Genomic DNA, 21,120 nt, shown 5'->3' with positions numbered 1-21,120 from the left:
ATGTGTGTGTGTGTGTGTGTGTGTGTGTGTGTGTGTGTGTGTGTGTGAGAGAGAGAGAGAGAGGGAGAGAGAGTGTGAGTGTGAGAATGTGTCTTTTGTTGTTGTGCAGATGCACTATCTCTGACAACCTCATAATCAGTTAGCCTATGAGATTTACAGAAGTCTTCAGCACGTAGATATGTTGATGGCAAATATATGTAGACCTGTAATTGGTGCGTTGTGATTAAGGTTATACTTTGCACTCGCTGTGTTACCAAATACATTAGTAAATGCTACAGCAGAACAGATTTTTCTCTGCACAACTTCAGCTGTCATGTGAAATCTAAACTAATATGAGCTTTAATGCAATGTGTTTTGGAGATGAAATACATTTTATCACTGTTTTTTGCCAAATTTTTGCCTAAACTGCTTTCAAAACATATATTATCCATGACTGTGCACAGTTTATATTACTATCAATATATATTCAGTGCTCTTAGTCTCATTTGTGGCTGTAATGTCCATATCGTCAAGCCTACTTGCTTCAGAATAGAATCCTTTGGTCAATTAGACCAAGTATACAGAGTGTGCAATGCATGTTACAATGCCATGCTTGCAGCTAAGTGAAATACTTGCTTCAGAAGAAAATGCGCATTTTGACCCTGTAATAATTTTCCTTAATTGGCTGAGATCACTGTATTGATTTCAGGTGAACGTTAAGAGAAGTCTGCATTATGTGAAATCATGGAGAATATTCAACAGAGATTGGTATTGATATTCTCTTTCGCAACTCAGAAACGGGCTTGGCCGCAGTTTGGGAAATGACTGGCAGATAATTATTTTTCTGAGTTGCCCTTTAGCAAAACTGCACAGCAGAGAAAGCCATGAGCAGCAGGAAAAGCATCTGCCTGAGAGACTTCCTGCTCTCCCATAAAACCAAAATAACATTATGAGCGAGAAAAGTACAACACAGAATGAAACAGCGGTTCATATTCAAGCTTCAAAGATACATATCTCACGCCCTGTGTGTTTTATATGGTTTATGCAGAAATTAATTTCTCTGTTGCTGTCGTCTGAGATTATGGATGCTGCTAATGTTTGGGTGTATTCCACTATTACATTTTGATTGTTTCATTTTTAGAATTTTCCCTCATTTCTCCTGTTTTAGACTTGCCTGTTTGAAATTGCAAGCATGCACTAGTTTGACCCCATTCAAGCACCTGAACTCCCAGGACAAACTGTTTAAAAGATAGTACTACAGAAAGAGTGTTGCTAACAAAGATGTCTGAGAATAGCAGATTATAAGTGTAAAGGTATGCAAGTCCCTAGAGCCTGTGAATATTGTCCCCGCAGAAACAATGTACAATACCCCCCAAAGAAAAGGAAATGCATACTATTATTCAAGCAACACAGTTTTCAGACCCTGTTGCTACTGTTTTTTATCCATGCAATATCAGTATGGACCATTTATGTCATGGCACTGACAATGTCTGAACAGACATTTATCAATATATTATTTTATTTTTTATTATGATTTTATTCTCTCTCTTTTTTCCTCTCTCAGTTATGGTGCCGTGAATGAGGAGGAGAGTGATGTGGAGGGCCTGAGACCATTCTCCAGAGAAGAGCTTCAAAAGAAAGTCCTCAAAAAGCATTCATTTCCCTCCACACACATGCATGACTGACTACACAAATCCAAACCTCTGGTTTGCTAAGTTGAAATGTGATTTGCTTGTGTTTGAAGCACAGCAGTGTCTAGCTTTTAAACCTGCGCTTTGATCATATCTCTGTTTTGTTTTTTTTTCCTCTCCTTTTTCTGGCCCTGGAAAAAGATGAAATAAAACATTTATTGACAATTTAACAGTGATTGATCAATGTTTACAGCAGCTTACACATACATGATGAAAAATTAAAAATTTTCTTTAACAAAAAAAAAAAAAACCCTCTTTCACTGAGAAGCGAGTCCCTAAAATGAGTTCCTTTTTAATGAAATCTCTCCCTGTTCGTTGTCAGATACTGTAGAGTCCATTTTCTTTCTTTTTCCTTTTTTTTCTACTTTTTTGTGTCCGACCGAAATAAGACGTTAGTCAGCTCTTTTGGCGTCGCAGACACTGCATGTATCCAGTGGGCAGATTATGCAATCATTATCTAACAAATCATTAGCCAAATCATTAGCCACGCTCGACCCCCAGTCTCTCTCTTCCCATTGAAAGATCACAAAGCCTATATTCAATGAGGATACACAGCAGGGATATGTCGCAAAATTTAATGAATAAGTTATAACTGATTAGCATTGGAAGGCTATTGATCATCCACTGGATCTATAGATCTAAAGGTGTGCTCATCAACTGTGAAAACACATCCATTTGAACCCAATTTGTGCATACGCTGAAATCAAATTTTTATTCATAAACTTTCAGTGTGATACAGAAATATTCCTACCTCTGCTTCAATAACAGATCTTGCAAGAGATCCTGGAAGAGGAAAGGCAAAGCATTTCTTTGGTTTAAAAAAAAAAATACAATGTTATGCACTTAAGGCAGGTTTGTTGAAATATGAAACATGTTTTTGTTTGTTTTGTTTTTTGTTACAGGAAATGATAAACACCAAAACACAACACTCAGTTAACTTTTATCAAAAACAGTTGTGTCCTGACCTTTCACTGTAACAGTAAATAACTTTAGCGGTAGTGTGCGGTCTGTTGGCCTAACCAAACATCATTTTTCCTTTATTATAAGCAAAACACAAACAGCCTGCAAACATAGATTGACAGTGTCCCAATAAGCTGAATTAATTGCACTACATCATTAATTGTAACTCACTGTGTTGCACAACAACCTTACAATTACAGTTTACAATGTTGTTCATATAGCAGACGTCCGTGCAAAGAGCAATCCAGAAGAAGAATGCTCAGCCTGAGTGGGTAGACAGCAATATATCTCCAGTATATTTCCATAAAAAAGGTGCCAGGTGTAATTATCACAGATAGACAATACTTTCTTTTCCTTTTCAAAACTGCTTGTTGGGGTGTTAGTTAAGAGAGATTTGGTTAGAGATATTGAGGTTATCCTAATCAGATACGTTTTCAGCCCACGTTGGAGGATTAGGAGACATTTTGCAGTTTTCTCCGCAACAGAGGGACTCATTCCAAAGACCAGGTATGAGAAGTGAGAAGCTGGAAAGCTCTGAGGACAGAGATGTATAAAGGCCTTGTGTGTCTGAGAGTAGATTAGAGAAGTCATACTGGGGTGTAATAACACACCACAACCAAGAAAAAGTCCGTTACAAATCCCCTCAAGCACTGTGAGCAAGACCCAGGCTACTGAATGGAACAGGTGCAGCCCCAAGCAGTCAGTGAAGTGAGAGGCAGAGGAGGACAGATCAAATACCTGGGATCCTGCGGCATGATGTGAACAATTAAAAAAAATTTAAAACTTATTCATAATTATGTCCAGCTATGTTCTGTGCTTCTCTAATGCAGCTCCCAGTGGATACCACACCTCGCAGACCACATAGATCTCGCAGCAGAAGATGAGCTTTTGCTTAGTGGTCATTTTAGTCATTTAAGATTGATCCGTCATCGTTTTGAAATACGATTAGAAGATAGATAGATAGATAGATAGATAGATAGATAGATAGATAGATAGATAGATAGATAGATAGATAGGTAGATAGGTAGATTAGGTTTGAGAGTGTGCAGGTACAGTGTAGACTGCTCTGCTCACATGTGTAGATCAATACGATGAACGTAGTTCAACAGAGTCTGTAAAGCCATAAATAAGCAGGGTTTTTTTCTTTATTTGTTTGTTTGTTTGTTTCCAGATGTGCACAGGAATATTGTTTTTACTGTACAGTGAAATTTGAAGTCAGACACACAGAGAGTTTGATGAATGAGGCCCCTGATATTGCATTTGGAAAACTGGGACAGAGATGAACGTTTTGGAGCTTCACAGTGAAGGTTAGAGCTGATTGACTGTCGGGTACAACTGTATTGATCAGCACTGAGACAGTCTATACAGACTGATAGCACTGATCCCTTGACTGTAGCAAACACATTGTCGCAGAGACCATGCCTTAAAATCTTTTTTTGGGGGGGGGGGGGGGGGTCATCATAGTAAGGTTCTACTTGTCTATTTCGGACCTGTTAAAGTTTGGGCGAAATTATCTGTAGTATTTATCCAAACTGAGAATAATCAAAATTTGAAAAAAGAAGAAGAAGTAGAAGTACTTTATTTGTCTCACACACACAGTGAGCAGTGAGCAGTGAAATGCAGCCTCCTAACACCAGTGAGCACACACACACACTACAGCAGTGAGCACACACACACACTACAGCAGTGAGCACACACACACACACTACAGCAGTGAGCACACACACACACTACAGCAGTGAGCACACACACACTACAGCAGTGAGCACACACACACTACAGCAGTGAGCACACGCACACTATGCGCTAGGAGCACTGGGCTGCCGCTGCCGCCTGGGGACGACCTTCAGGTCTTTTTGCCAGTGCCTCAGTCAAGGTCACTGACAGGAGTGCTAATCCTAGCATGCATGTCTTTGTAGTGGGAGGAAACCAGAGCACCTGGAGGAAACCCACAAAAACATAGGAGAACATGCAAACTCCACACAGAAAGGACCTGGGGCGACTGACATTTGAACCCAGGGCCTTCTTACTGTGAGGCAACAGTGCTAAACACTGAGTCACCACAAAAAAAAAACGTTGGATTAGAAGCATTTGTTACATAAGTAACATCTGACTCTGCTAAAGGTGTGTTTTTCAGATCGGTTGAACCTGATTGAAGAAATTCGATTAGCAGCATTAGAGGGTGAAACATGCAGTTGTTTTCTGTGGAGTGTGAAGACTCAAAGCGAAGAAACTTTAGCATACACAGAAAAGGGCAGTGAAGATCCAGCATAAGATTTCATAACTGCTGAGCTGTCTGTTTGAAACAGTAAAGCTAGACACAGCATCCACACAGAACTCAGAATCAAAAAGAGATTCAGCAATGAGCTCAGATATATATACAGCAAAGAACAACAGAGCTACAGACGCAGCAGCATCCCTCAGAACCAAAATAGCAACTCTTTCTTTCTCTCTCTCTCTGCTCCCTCACATATACACACGCACTCTCTCTCTCTCTCTCTCTCAGTCTCACTCACTTCTCAGTCTCACTCACTTCTCTCTCTTTACTTGCTAATACATAGATTCTGCATTGTCTTCCTTACTAACAGAGCAACTTGAAGGCCTGGATGTTGAGCCTGATAATGGCAGACAAATCAGAGATTTGCTGAAATGAGAGGGAGGCCATGGTGGCACTGTTTGTATGACATATACTTGTTATGGGAAAGAGACAGAACATTTCTATATGACAATAAAGTGGTTCTTCCATCATGATGGTGGAGGTGCCCATACGAAATAAGTTACAAAATTTGAAATGTTGGCAATGAAGGGGGTGGGGGGCAGTTAAACCATTTCAAATGAAAAACAAGTCTTGTGTATACCACATCACTTTTTGACTTGTTACTTTACACTTGATAAGGTCGTCCTATGTAATCTTCAAATGTAATAGCGTTCCATGGAGGGAATAATGACCGTCTTCAAATGTCATTTTACATTTACGTGACAAAAACTATCCTTTAATCCCTGGCATAGAAGACATGGAAGTGCATGTCATACACAGACTCTTATTTGCTTTCTCTATTTTTAATTGTCCTTGTATCCAGCTCGCGATAGTAGGTGTGTAATCTAAACCTTCTGTTGAAAGCCATTATCACTGCTGAGATTACATATTTCATATTGAGCAACTTTCAGTGTTTCTCTTACCTAAATTTGTCAAGCAGCCACTTAAAATTCAACCACTGTTCTGCATCAGAGGGACTTCCTGTCGCCAGCTTTTTGCTCTCACAATAGATGATAATTTAGAAAGTTGGAAGTCTGGTGGGAGCTGTGGACTACTTTTTCTCCCTCCACACATAGCTCAGAGGTCCAAGGCTGAAGAGATTTAGTTTTTTTCTACAGCTCCGCAATTATCCTTCAGGTGTTTCAAGGACAGGGAGAAAAAGCACACAAAACACCCTCCCAAAAGCTTTGTTAATGTTCTGGAAAACTGACTGAGACTATCCAACTGCTCCATATTAAGATTTTTTTTTTCTTTTTTTGCCTGAGGTGGTAAAATTCTGCATTTTTTTTTTCATTTTCTTTCTTTCTTTTTTGCTACTGACCATTGTTGGACTAGTTATATTTCCTTATATCCAGTATATTATATGTTCATGTTATATATGTTTGTGTTAAATGTGTTAAAAGTAATAAGACTGTCAGTATTTACTCTCACAGCAATGAACCTTTATTGGCAAGCAACAGTTATTGAGAATAATCATCTTTTGAATTTACCCAAACACACATTCAACAGCTGACTGGGGAGATGGTCTACACTTTTACAGTCAAGTGAGGGATTGGCAAAATGTGATTCTTTTTGTGTTTGGAAAAGCATCTCCGTTATTCTGATACGTCCTGCCACTGCAGATGAATGTGTTGATGGAAGGGGAGGGTGAGCATTTCAGCTAGATGACCTCTAAACATCTCTGGAGATGCCAACGTGAACCTTCCTTATTCAGTAAATTATTAAAAGGTGAGCAGAACAGGTTTTTTTTGTTTTGTTTTTTTTTTGGCTGCACTGTAAAAACTGTCTTAAGAAATACACACTGACTCTGATAGGATCTCTATATCCGTTCCCTGCCTCTGTTTTTCCTGTTCGGCTGATATCGGTGTGCTCACCACGTCTGTCGCGGCGATAACTCTCCGGTCAGTCTCTGTTTAGCCTGCTCTTGATTTATATAGAGTAAAAGCTAACACATTAAAAGCACTGTCATTCCTCTCTTATTTTTTAAGATGGATATCACCCTTTCGCTAGTTCTGCTTCACTTACAAGGCCCTACATTTTCGTGCTTTGCTATCCCTGTTAACCCAGAGCCGGGGGAGGACACTGAAAAGCAATGTGGGGATGGGGGGTGTTTGGGGAATGATGGGGGGCTAAAAATAGAGGTAAGAGTGGAGGGGTGGGTGTAGAGGAGAGAAATCGGGGTGGGAGTTGGTGGGGGGGGGGGGGGGTGTTGCTTCATTACACCAAAAGTAATTCATCATTGTGTGGGGTCAACCGTCTAGTCTGTGGTACCCTGAACTACTTTTCATTTTTCCCCATTTGGTGAAATTTTTGAATGAGGGAAAAATGTGATATAGCAAGAGAAAGTCACTGAGTAATATGGCCATGATAGAAGCATAGTCAATGTTAATATGAATGTGTCCATGGCTACCTTGCCCACAGGCCCTCGTGTAATTTAACCGTGGCACTGAGGCAGATAAAGGACAACAACATGAAAATTTCCCCCCTTGTCTTAGCTGTACTCTATATAAAAGAGTGAAAGAAAGTGTGTTAAAAGAGGTCTCAGACAACAGCAGACACGATTTATAAAGTCAAAAATTAAGACAAAGAACAATTTTGACCATGTCAGAATGAGCACAACCAACTTCTTACAGATAAAGAAAAAAAAAACCCTTTTGTTGGAGGGATGAATGCACAAGGGATGAGTATGAATGGATGTTGGAGCATCAAAAATATAAGAGTACCTGAAAGAGGTGACTGTCATGTTGGTTATCAAGTTCTTTTGAGACAAGAGCTGAATTCGAACAATGATGTTAGGGCGTACTAGACAATCAAAAATTCTATTTGGTAAAAAAAAAAAAAGTCTTTTTCCATCTCAGAAGTCCATAACACATTTGACTTTGAAGTTGGTAAACAAGTTAAAAGGATTTTTAAAAATTCATGGACGGTGGACACTTTTAAAAAATAAATGTACTTGAATACAGACATTTTTGGTCTTTATTTACAACATGCATGGATGCCATATCACTAATAGATCTAAGAAACAAGTGCAGACACAATTTATAAAGTCAAAAGTTAAGACAAAGAACAATCATTTTAACCATGCCAGGATGAGCACAATCAGTGTAAGGTACAAGGTGGGTACGTAGAACGGAGAGATGATGTCTCTAGTACTGCGGTTCATTTTTTAAATATGTTTTTTTTTCCATTATACTGTATCAATCTGTATTCGAGGCAGACTGTTTTTGTTGTTGTTGTTGTTGTTTGTCCTCATATTCTCTCGTCTTCCTTATTTCTGGGTGGGTTAAAGTCTTTCAAATTCATTCTCAATACCTCTGAGAATGAAACCACAAACCAAAGCTTCTGACAGACCACAGTTTACTTTGGTCCACCCTGTTATTCATCCATTAGAGCCTGGGTTTGCATCAGAATTTGTGAAGCATCTCTCTAAACTACTGTACTCGGTCTGAGCAATGACTTTGGCCATCATATAATTGGTTGGATAGTTTGATGTCAGTGGGATTTGCAAGAGTTATGTCTTCTCCCTCGACTGGGTCTCTTTTTGGTTCTGTGCACTGCCTCTCCTACACTGAACATGCAAGTGTAATTTTGTTTGTGTCTGTGTTTGTGTCCAGGTTTATACACAGTAAATCTTTTTGTGCTATTTTGTTGAATCAAAAGAGGCCAGTAAGAGAGGAGGATGGTCGATAATAACGAGGTAACATATGTAAAAATATACTGTCTGTTCAGGTACTGCACGCTGTAAATCTATGGAAAACACTGACACAAATCTGTTGCTACATCTACCGAGTAAAAAAGTTGGCACAGTGTTATGTTCAAATATTGCTGTAAACTAACATTATATGATGCTCGTTAGACACATACTTTGTTAACAGAGTTGATGCCAAGCAAAGCATCTGGCTTTGTTGTTCCACTGAAACAGTGGACTTTTCCTGTTGATACTTTCACAAAAGAAACAGATTAAATGAAAAAAAAACAAGAAACAACACCCCACATGCCTTCTCTGACTGCTGCGTGTCTTTGTATCAGGCTGAAATCCTCATGCTTTGTTTCAGTCTGGCCTACTCAAAGACAACTCAGGAGAAAGTACAGTCAGACCATTTCCCCCAAGCAGCAGAGATGAATAAACATACTATACAAAGAAGGAGCACAGAGAAACAATTCTTGCTATCCTTCAAAGACACAGAGAAAGAAAGAGAGAGAGAGAGAGAGAGAGAGAGAGAGAGAGGGAGAGAGAGAGAAAGAGCCATATATTCTAAATCTCTCATTCATTCAGTCTTTGAAGAACTCCAAAGACATGACCACACATTCCAAATTCATTGAGAGTTGATAACATCTTTGTGTGTCTCTTCTAGTCTGAAATTTCTGGATACCTCTTAGAGTTGAGGCAGAGCGATAAACATTCAAGTTTCCTGTGTTTGGTGGGATACTTTTTTTCACAGTTCCAGAATAAGATCTAATCCAAGGATACATCTTATCTTCTACAGTGAACGCTGAAATCTACAATCATGAAACCTGTCAGTAGGTAGCATAAAAACATAAGAAACATATTTCGCATCCACTTTAGGCTAGCAGGGAAACACCCCTGTACATACTTGACCCAATGACACATACACATAGACAACAGACACCAACAGAACATAGAGTCTGCAGACTGAAAGACAAACAGAAGGACAGAAATGTGTAGTTAGAAAGATAAAGAGGATGCTGGGTGTATATTGCCTCCTGTTTTGCTACATAGGGCAGACTTTGTTTTCGGGGATAGGCAGCTGGGCAAAAGAGCTGGATTCACTCTGCTGTTCATCAGATTTTGGCAGTGCTCCGCCGGCGACTGGGATCCGGGCCGCGATCGCTGACATCTCGCCTGTGTTACTCTCCCCCGTCATGCCTGCTCGCTCGGTGGTCTGGTTCAGGTTCCCCTCTGGGAGGAGGGTGTCAGTGCAGGTAAACAGCTGGATCAGGCACTTCCGGAACTGTGGAGACAGCACACAGGACATGAATATGAATGGATGTTAAAACGTTAAAATAAAAAAAATAACAGTTCTTTCGAGATAAGATCTGAATTTGGATAACGATGTTAGGGCCTACTCAGAGGGAAAAAATTGTGTATCACACACTTTCTGAACTTCAGAAAAGTACAGAGGTTGTTATTGTAACTCTGATGTGAAAGTGGAACCTATGTCTTTGAATTTTTAATAACAGCCTCTTTGAATGTTAGTAGCCGTGCGGACACTCAGAGTTTGTGTGTCTGTCACTTGAACTGATCCTCACTAGTAATAACATACTTACAAAAAGGAAGATCATGTGATTTTATATATATTTATTTCTTTGTTTGTTTGTTTTTGCTGGACTAACGAATACCTTGATTACACAACATTTCAGTATGAACAAAGTATAAATAAGAAGCGTAAGAATTCCAGTAACCCCAAGTTAGATCTTTGCAAAACAGACATTACCCACTCATTTCAGGCACCTAAGAGACACTGGATAGGGTTTTTTCATTACAGTCAGGGGCGCACATAAGTGGTGCACAGGTGCGCATGCCTGGTCAAAATAAAGGATGTGCAGCATGTATTACAATAAGAAGAGCTTTTGCTTACCCACATTTTTGGCATTTTTGGGACACAGCTACCTACTAAAACATTTGAATATTCTCCATGCTTCACTGGTAAGATAGCCATTATGACAAATGTGTTAATGTTAATCATCAGTTGGTAAGTGAGTAATTTGTAGCCTTCATTCTTGATTAAGTGGATGTGTTTTTTCCAAGTTACCAAGATTAGCTCCAGCGAGTAGTTAGCTTAGGTTACAACTAGCTTACATTTTTCCTCTGATTTTAATATTTTCATCTATTCATCAACATGTCCAAGAGGCAAGCTACATTCCGTAATTACTTTGGTATTCTACCACCTTCAAAGGAACGCCAGACTGAACCTGAACATAAAAAATGAGTATTCGCTTAAAAGTGGCTCAGGAGGATATTCAGTAGGATATTCGCAAATGTAAAAAGTGAGCGCCAAGCAAAATCTTCAGGTGCTCCTTTAAAAACCAGACCAAAAATGTTATGTGCACCCCTGATTATAGATACGCAACTATAACTTTTTACAGACACATTAAATGCAAAAATTACACAACAGGATGAAAAAAAGATACAGAAAGCAGAATTTGTGTCACTGCTGTGTGAGTCTCGATTTCTTTCTCTGCCAAAAGCAAACAGTTCAAACCAGTTGCAGTCCATCAGGGAGAGCTCATTAAACTGAGCTAATCATTAATTGTTTCCACATGACCTCAGAGCTTAAACTATTTTACTGTTGACCTCTCTGTCCTCTTTCATCCTCATTAGCTCTGGGAGGAGAGAGAGAGACCTAAAATGCTCACCCAATTAAAAAAAAAAAGAAGGTAAAACGCTTTATCTTCAGATCCAGCTATAGTTGTGCAAATCAATGTTCTGTATTTTGTAATCTGTAAACACACGTGAGATAATTATGCCATGGCAGCATGATGTCATAGAACCTTCATGATTCCTAACGCTGTGAGAAAATGATGTTATAAAAAAGGCTTTGATGTACTTCAGAAGGCAAATGCTCATGGACAAGCAGCAGGAGACATAAAACAACAGGTTATGTTATGAAATAACTGCTATGTATTCTTTCTCGTTTAAATCATCCTTTTCACATACTCAAAGGACAAAGAAGACTTCCAGGAACTCCACTTAAACACCACCTAAGTGTATGGTGGTGCTTAGTGTGTTTTATAAGAGAACAGGATTTCTTCTCATCTGGATATGCATGTCCAGGTGCCATTAACATACTGGTCACATACTGTTTGTGTGTGTGTGTGTGTGTGTGTGTGTGTGTGTGTGTGTGTGTGTGTGTGTGTGTGTTTGTTTGTCTGCGGCATGTTCTTTTCTGCAGTCACTTATCCGGTGACCAGAGAGCCACTGTGCCATTGTGTTCGACAACTGGCTCTCAGAGCCATTCTTCACTTGCGCGAAAAGAATGAAAGAGTGACAGGTAATCTACACATATAAGAGAAAACAAAATTAACAAAGGCAGAGAAGAAAAAGGTGACGGAAAGGTTTGAGCAGAGGTTGGTATGTGAAAATGGAGAGAGATTCTTGTTGAGCGCCATGATTTTCTCCTTGCACGTCCTTCAATTACTCCTTCTTCATCTGTTTGTGTGCATGTGATAAAAATGATTATAATGGATTTTATGTATATAGCACACTTTATAATACAGCATGATCTCAAGATGTTTTACTGCATTAACACCGAAAGGCAAAAATAGATTTAAAAAAAAAGAAAACATCCTGACTGTATATTTAGTTCAGACCTTGTAGACAAGAACATATAATGGGCCAGATGAAGCATAACCTTCCCAGGAGAGACACAGACACATGCTGGGGTAATGGAGAAACAGAGATGTGAGCGTGGCATGGTTATGACTGGCAATAGAGGTAAGATGTATGACTGGTCTTCAGCGCTGTGAATTGCAGTCCTGAAGAGCTCAGAAATTGCATTCTGGAGATAAGGGTCTACTGATGACACAGGCCTGAAGCTAAAGTGTTGACTGTGAGATTTGTGGCCAGAGAAGACAAGGAGATGAAGTGGCTGTGCGTGGTGATCTGGGTGATTCCAGTCTTTTTGTGTTTAGTAGGGGGCAGGTATAAGGAAGGCTAGTGTCTGCAAACTCCAAATACATGAAATTCAAACGGTTGCTATCCAGACTCTTGTTATTCTGGGACAGATGAATAACAGTGGTTTGGATAGGTTCACAGGTAAACATGTGTGTCATGTGCGTAGCAGTGGAGTCATGTAGTGGTATCTGAGGAATTCACTTAGTGGGAGCATAAAAATCAGAACTAAAATAGGTCCAAACACTGATCTCTGCAGGACACCAGATATGAAAGAACCAAAGCTCAACTTGAATTTTCCCAATATGATAGATTCCTTAGACCCCGTGATGTAAGAAGAAAACTATCCCAAGATAGTATCCTTGTTCCTGATGTCCTGCAGATGCTGTGAGAGTCTAACATGGTCTGTAAAATCAAACACTACATGTAGATCATGGAGAATGAGGAGGACTGGGGGTGGGGGCGGGGGGCACAGAGGCAGCCATGTCACTCTAGGTGTGCGTAAAAATGTGTCACAACTTTTTACAACACCAGAGACCAGAAAGGCAAGTTGGACATGGGAGAGAAATTTTAAAAGACCCCAAGGTTGAGGTTGTGTAATATATTTCTGTCTGTGTGAGTCTCAAGCATGAAGCCAACAATATACAAAGACAAGTCATCACATATGATAAGAATTTCGCTATAGTGACGACATGCACATTTGTGTTCTTCATGACAGTCATGGCCGGATTTTATGATCAGATAATTTTGCTGAAAATAACAGCTATCTGCTTCAATCAGTTTCACTTGCTTTCAGTGCTGAAAAACTCCAAAATTCCCAGACTAGATAAACACAGAAAATTCAAGAGAAAATGAATCCATTGTGCTACACTATAGGTTTAATTTGATTACTATCTCATTAGTCAAAGGTCCTTTCTGAGAGTTTGGATATGAGGAAAGCGTGAGTGACTGACAGCCTGTTTTTATCTCTTTTTGTCTCTTGTACCATATGTGTATGACTTCTGTAGGGCCTGAGACCTCAGAGCGGAAACTCTGGAAGTTATAGAACTGTGTGTGTCCCTGAAAAGACCCCATGTCTCTACTGTCACACAGAGACAGAAACATTAAAGTATATTCATGTTCAGGTCTGAGATGGGCAGAAGGAGAAGCAACTGACAACCATAGCCCAGCAGTCTGACAGCCAAGCTTCTGACCTGCCAAAAGAAGTTTTCATCAAATTTAACTACTTCTTGAATAATTGAGGGCAATCCTTTGGCTCAACGACCGTAGCAGTGAGATGTGTTTCCTAGCTGTGCTTTACAAAAGCCAAAAATGGAGAATTACATTTTTATGAGAATCTTTTGTCAGTTTTTATTGTACATTCTGGATTTTACCTTAGAACAGAAATTTCTGAATGGGTGGGCACATCAAAGCCAGAAGTCCATCCTAACAACCTGGAAACCTGTCTCATAAAGAGACATCTGCCACAGAGTTTGACTTTAACTGTTTAGTGTAACTGCATTTTAGAAATGCCTCTGAGAATTTATCCTGAATACGCTTGGCAATCTGGTTCCTGACCTTGGCTTATGTCTGCTTCAGTCAAGGTCTTGGAAATTTCTTTGAGTATTCTTATAGAATTCGGTTTTACAAACCACTTCCTGGAGTGACACATCCATTTAATTCAAGGTTAGAGAAATTTTGTTTAGAGGCGTTTTTGTTCCCATTGGCTTCAACCTAGCACCCTGACTTTCAAAAAGGGACATGACGGTGTCTGTCAAGGTCTTCTCTGAGTATTTATGGACCCTGGAGGGTTGCAGAAATGCAGTAACCTATTTAGCAGAGGGAGTTTTGAACTAGGCCAGTAATCACAACAGGCATCAGCTCTCCGGTGGTCTTGGAACTACTTGCAAATGTATGAATGACCTACATGACTAAAAGACTGCTGCATACACCTCAAACTTAACTGGGTTCAAACTAACTGTGATGCTCAGTGTTGATCTCTGGTTTGCCATAGTTGTGCTCATTCTGGTTCTGTGAGACATAAGAGTACATGGGTTATTTCTAAAGTAACCTCTGTTTGACATGTCACTGAGTAATGTCCAAGATCACCATAGCGGTTTGAAAAACGTGAGGCAATTATGATAGGCACTTTTCTCTTGAATATGAAGTGCACAGCAGTGTTAAATGACTCTGAGAGTTAGTTGATATAAACATATCAAATTAGAGTTGGTACAAAAACACTGCAAAGCAACATGTCACTGTGACAGTGTAGGTGAACATTGATATAAAATAACTCGGAAATGGACCAAACAAGTGAGGGCAGTAAATTTGCTGCACTGAATATTAACCTGAGTATAAGATATGCTTTTAGGGCTTTTATTGCCTCGTTTCTCCATTTTCAACACTTATACGGCTTTTCATTGGGAGCCACTGTAAGTTAAGATTGTATTAGGTTCATTGCTGCCTGTAACAGGATCTCTAAAAATACAATATATAGATTATCCTGTTGATATCTAAGTCACTGTGTGTGTTCTCCACTGCTGACAGCAGAAAGTACATAAACTCTTGAGTCCTCTGGTCCTTTTCTCTTATAGATTTAAGATTTTTTGTATTACATTTTTGTTCTAATAGCTATAAAGCCTTAGGGAGCAAATATAAAGCTTGTATTTATCAAATCTGGGCTCTGGCAAGCTGATGTCAGCTGGCAGCTGTGGAATAAATCATGTCATGTGTGAGTGGCTGGTTTTTGCTATTGTCATTTGAAATGGATGACTTGGTTGGGGCTTCACTTTAAGGCCTTTTTACGCTGTGTCATCAGCGACCCAATTTTGTCACTGAATTCAACGTGTGGAGAGCTAAACAGAATGCTGAAGAGCACAAAAAGATTTATGGATGCCTTAGTGATGAGGAAGGATGAATTGAGTCTATATGAAAAAGTGTTGATTTTGAGAGAGAGAGAGAGAGAGAGAGAGAGCAAAAGAGAGAAATACTCACTAAACAGCACCAGGGCAAAGGGCTTGTCTGGTCGGATGAGTGGATGCATTTTTCAAACCATCCTGCCTGAGCCAATGTATATTGCACATTTCAGTTTTCATTTATTCATAGAGACATGCATTATTGAACCACTGGCTAACGCCCGGTCACAATGTCAAATAAATAAACAAACAAAAAACAAAACAAAACAAAAAACAACAACGAAAAACGCTCACTGTGGTTTTCCCCTTCGACCAGATATCCTGCTAACATGTTCCCATGTCTTCCAGTCAGCTGACAGTCATCTGAAAACTACACTCTTAAATGGGCTCCTACACAAACGAACTGAACAGCGAGAGGCATCTCAGAATGCAGTCACTAGCACTATCTTAGAGTGTTCCTTAATTAACATGGCAGAACAATGAGTAATGAGTAGCACATCTTTTAGTTCACATCCTAATTTTGCACACAAGTTTTTCCACACAGCACAACGCTGTCTTGTTTACCTGAATTAGATACTCTATAGTGCACTGTATATATCACCACACTTGCTTAGAACTTTTTCCCTTACGGCTCATTTATAAATGTAAACCCTTTGTTTTTTCCTTAACCCACACGCAATTAAAATGTTCTTCGGCAGCACCTCAGGGGAATTTGATTTATTACCTGCTTGTTCATGAAAACGTAGATGACGGGGTTGTAAACGGTGGCTGTTTTAGAGAAGAAGGCGGGCACAGCAGCCAGGCGGGGGTCCAGGTAAATGGTTGGGCACGCCGTGACGATGATGGAGAATGCTGCGTATGGCGTCCAGGCCACCATGAACGCCACGATCATCACCACCACCATTCGAGTCACCTGCCGCTCGGGCTTTCTGGCATTACCCAGCCTGCCGTGTGTGTTTGACACCTGCAGCAATAGAGTGAAAATAAGCAATGCACTGACACAGGCATTAACCCTAAACAAGACATGGAAATCAATCTCACATCCCATTTTGTTTCATTCAGCATTTAGCTGCATTTTACCAGTTAGATATGAACTTCAAATAATTCCATTGTCATTTCTCATGGTTATATGCAGTTCATAGAAAAGCTACCTTGATATCAGAAGACAAAGCTGTCTGAGCAATAACTCCAATCTTTATGATATTGTGAGGACTTTGCAGTAAACATGCAGCCTATATTTCATAAGGGTATACCCTTACATACGGGTAATTGCATTGTATGCGAATTAAGTGAGAAACTATATTGTATTACAGCTCTGCTGTACACAGCTGTGTAGCAACATAAACGGTGTAAGTGTGATTTTATAGGAGTGCAGGCATTAGATTAGCATAAACTCCAGCTGAGCTTTTGTCGGATTCCTTCATTAGGGCACAGGTGTAAAATATGGTCTCTGCAGAACTGAACTGACCTTTCTCAGTTTCCGGAGTAGTTTGCCATAGCACACGATAATCACACTCAGAGGCAAGATAAAACAGGTGGTGAAGAAGGTGATGATGAAGGTGTGGTCAGAGAAGTTTCCAGAATACCTGTTAAAAAAAAAAGAAGACGAAGAACATGCAGTGATTCAACTGAATTGTTCTTTCTGTGTACCATTCAAAAAAGACATTTCCTGAAAGAAGAAGTCAGATTTGGCATTTGGCTTAATATTTTATCATAAAAAAAAGACAGACAGTCAAAATTCTCTGAACAACAATGCACGTATACTTCTGATACTCTGCTGACTTGAGTAGCTACAGGCAAAAGCGGTCACCCTGGCTACCTATTCTAGCAGTCAGACAGAGCTTCTCAAACAGATGTCAAAAAGTCAAGCAGGGGAAAAAAAATCTCCCTTTTGGACTGACTCCAGAGAGCGAGCTCTCAGTCTTATCTTGCTGAACAGGAAACTTGACATTTATTCACAAGTGGTATGTCAGCCTGAGCTCTTCATTTAGTCAAGTACATTGTTTTTGTGTTTCTGCCAAAACTTCCAGTTCCCTCTTCGATCAGACTTTCTTTGAAAGACTCGACTAAGTGCCTAAAAACTTAAGTCAAGGAATTCTGCTGAGACAGCGAAGTAGGAGTCTGAAATAATTAAACGGGTCCCAAGCCATACTGATTAGATGTCCATGTGTGTTATTTCGAGGTGAATGTGAGGACAGAAGACACTAAAACAGACAAAACAGACACTAAAGACAGTACAGTTGGTTACTCAGCTGCTAATAAAAAAATGCTGAGGCCGGGGGGGGCATGCAAATAATTAATAAAATCGGCCATATACCTGCAAGCCCTTGGTCTATTCATTGATGGTGCAAAAGCAATTAAAATGAGTCAGTGACCTGGAGAGGTGGCCTTCACTCTTATAAATGGCTGTGATGATGCATCTATGCACATAGAACTGCCAGAAGGCTGTGGGTCAAAAGTCTCTGCACTTTATCTTACAAATTCACAGGGACTCATTCATTCACAACTTAAGTATAATAGATCACTATAGATTCCTATCTTTGAAAAACAGCTTCTAATTAGCTCTTTGTGTGCCTCAAAGGTCATGTGCGTGTGTATGTGTGAGTGTGTGTGTGTGTGAGAGAGAGAGAGCGAGAGAGAGAGAGAGACTAAATGCTGTATCAGAAAAAAACGCCAGGACAGAGGCAGATGCAGTGAGAGATGAGAGTGAGAGAAATAGAGAGGGAGTAAAGCATATCTGGTTTGACCCTTTTTCTGGCTAGTGCTCCATAAGCAGCAGGGCTGTGCTCTCACCAGTTGGGTTCGCAGGTGGTGCCGATCTTGCTGACAGTGTAGCTGTTCCATCCTAGCACTGGTGGAATGGTCCAGATGAAGGAGAAAGTCCAGACAAACACCAGTCCCAATACTGCATGTTTTCCGCGAAGTCGAATGTTGCCCAGAGGTCGACAGATTACAAAGAAGCGTTCAAATGCGAGAACAGCCAAGGACCACAATGCCACAATCCCTAATTGAAATTAAAATCCATCATTAAAATGAAACTGTAGTTGTACAAACTTCAAAGGCATTGTCATGATGAAAATATAAATCCCTCAGAAAGTAAGAACAATTTTCACAGCACAAATCAAATCTCACTGTGTACCAGAACAGACTACAGAGTGACAATAAATCAATAAACCATCAAACTATGAAAGAAATGCACTATAGACCCATTATATTAGACTGAAAACATTCTCTCAGGTACTACTTGGGGATCTAAGCCATAACATCCAGCACTGAAATACAAAACACCAAGTTCAGCAAAAACATGCAATCAAACTATATTAAAGTTCCAGAGCTGTGACTTCAGAAAATAGTGTCTAAATTACACACTTAACTCATTCAAATCTTTCAGCAGTTCAGGTGATCAAGGTCTAAAGGTCTAAACAGAACAGTGGGTGAGCTTTTTAAACTGACTGCTGTTTTTCCTATTATTTTGACCTAGATTTTAGACTGGGACACTTCTGTGTTACCTTGACCTAGATATTCTGAAATATGGTTTTAGTCTTGACTAGTTTGCTGACAGAACATTTTTTTTGGGAATGCAATCAATATAAAAGTTGCATTGTAATTTGCTGAAATTTTATGATTGATCATATTTGTTCTTCAAATAAAAGTAATATTTCTAATTACACTCTATATACAGCACATATTACATGTTGTATCACATCATTTGCAAACTATAGTGTACTGTATCCTAATTATACAGTTATGAGAGGGGTAATTAAGCCGATGATATAATGCTGTCCATTTTAGTGATATTAGTCTCAAACAAATAAAGTTAAAATCATTTAAGCCTTCATCTGTGGCTTATGGTTATTAAGCATTTACTATATCATTTGTTTTTGCCAATCAACCAATCGGACTCCTCCTTTAACTGATTTATGCTTAATTGTATGCATGTGTGTGTGTGTGTGACTCTCTCTCTCTCTCTTTGTGTTTCCGATTTCAATACCACACCAGGCAAATAAATGTGATCAATGTATAGATCTGTTACCTAGTGTGCGATTGTTAAATTCTTTAAAAGCCTACATTGCAACGATTTTTGTTTCCTGCTTCTTGTCAGTCATTCTAAAAGCAATATCTGAGGCTTAAGTTCGTTTGACACGGATTCACCAGAGCTGACCTAATTTAGAGGTTGATCTCCAGATTTATGCGTCAAGCATTTGAATGCCCCAACAGAGTATTTAAGTAGCTAAAATCTGAGTAAAATCAACCTGTAATTCTTCATATGAAAAACGTGGCATGCTTAGTGACTGATGACTGAGAGATGTAAACTCTTTTAACTGTCTCTACTCTGTAGCAAAGCCAACACATGCGTCTATGTGGAGCGGAGCTAGATGGAAGCGCACTACATTTCAAATTTTGCATTAACTAGCCATCGCCTTGTTTTATTCTAAATGAAATGGCCTCTGACATCTACACATATGACCAGTGCCACAGCTGGCTGTTCGTGTCATTACCAGACAGCTGGATGCCTGTGCCTATCGGCGAGTCTGTCCACATCCCAATTTTTATCGACCGTGTTCAAATTTAGAAGTACCCTCGTCATTAACAGTGCTCCACAGCAATCTCACAAGAGAGAAAACCCAGTCATGGGACAAGTTTCGTGGTTTCCCCCACCACAAATCTTGACTGACAGCATTTGCAAAAATTGTCGAAGCGTTCACAAATCGCCACTTGACAAAAGATGGAACTCACATTTTCAAGACGGAGTGATCTAAAGATAAATATCTGTTAAGTCTGTCTATCTATCTATCTATCTATCTATCTATCTAATTAGAGCTTACTGGACTGTCTGTCTATATTTATTTTACTGTCTGTCGAAATTTATTCATGAGCAACTGAACAGCAAGGGTTAGTAGCTGAAGAAGTGTTGTAATCTTTCCGAAAAGCAATGCCAGTATTAGTGGAGCACCTGAACATAGCGCAAACACTGACACCTGCAGCCTGACAGGTACTGATACAAGCGTTCACAACCTGTTACTGCTACAATGCCTGAACTTTGGAACTTACCGAAAAAGGTAACAGCAAAGCCCTCCAAAACGCAAGCCCAAGTCCCCAAGAAGAAATACCCTTTGTAATTAGTAAGAAAACTTATTACGCCACCGGTAAGGGATACGAGAAAGTCAGCCAAAGATAAATTTACGATGATGTAATTCAAAGGCTGTCTCAGCTGCTTAAATCTGAAAGTTACAAGCATCACGGTGAAGTTTTCTGCTAAAGACAGCGATGTGACAATAAACATTAAGGCGGCCAATATTTTATAGTTCCAAGGCGCAATTGTTTTCAGTGGTCCTGCAAATGGGTCATCTGGTTTTGAAATCTCTGCCGCTTCGGCGTGAGAAACACCGTTCACCGCCACACCGAACGATTCCATTTCAAAGGTCCAAACGTATTAAGTGTTCACACTGGAAAAAAATAGGAACTTAAACTGGAATGAAAAAAGAAGCGATATTAGCAACAATTCCATGATACAACGTGTTAAAAGTTACTTTGGATGCATTCCTCCGTTAAGCACTTTGATAAGCTTCACGCATTTTAGGAGCGGATTTGTGCATGGAAATCATACATCCAAGTTACAACAAAAATTAGGATTTGGCACCCTCTCATAATTCGTTAAAGTGGTGGTTATTTGTCCACTGGGAGAAAATAGGGGTATCCAAAATC

General features: G+C 39.7%; 2 protein-coding genes across 2 annotated transcripts in view; one reads left to right on the top strand and one right to left on the bottom strand.

Moving 5' to 3' along the window:
- Positions 1 to 143, top strand: part of cfap46 (cilia and flagella associated protein 46) — a 75,444-nt gene extending 75,301 nt beyond the window's left edge. Inside the window, exon 69 of the mRNA XM_030772271.1 lies at positions 110 to 143. Coding sequence (XP_030628131.1) covers positions 110 to 143 — 34 coding nt within the window. The remainder of the gene's footprint in view (positions 1 to 109) is intronic.
- Positions 144 to 9,620: 9,477 nt separating this feature from the next.
- Positions 9,621 to 20,830, bottom strand: valopa (vertebrate ancient long opsin a). Its single transcript, XM_030771244.1, has 5 exons — positions 20,467 to 20,830; positions 18,208 to 18,418; positions 16,883 to 17,000; positions 16,139 to 16,378; positions 9,621 to 9,860 (listed from the first exon to the last, which is right to left on the bottom strand). The coding sequence occupies exons 1-5, from the start codon at positions 20,828 to 20,830 to the stop codon at positions 9,621 to 9,623; spliced, it is 1,173 nt and encodes a 390-aa protein (XP_030627104.1).
- Between the last annotated feature and the right edge of the window lie 290 nt (positions 20,831 to 21,120).

This window comes from Chanos chanos, chromosome 4, assembly GCF_902362185.1.
Source record: "Chanos chanos chromosome 4, fChaCha1.1, whole genome shotgun sequence".
Lineage (NCBI taxonomy): Eukaryota > Metazoa > Chordata > Actinopteri > Gonorynchiformes > Chanidae > Chanos > Chanos chanos.
This window is presented reverse-complemented; position numbering and strand designations above follow the sequence as displayed.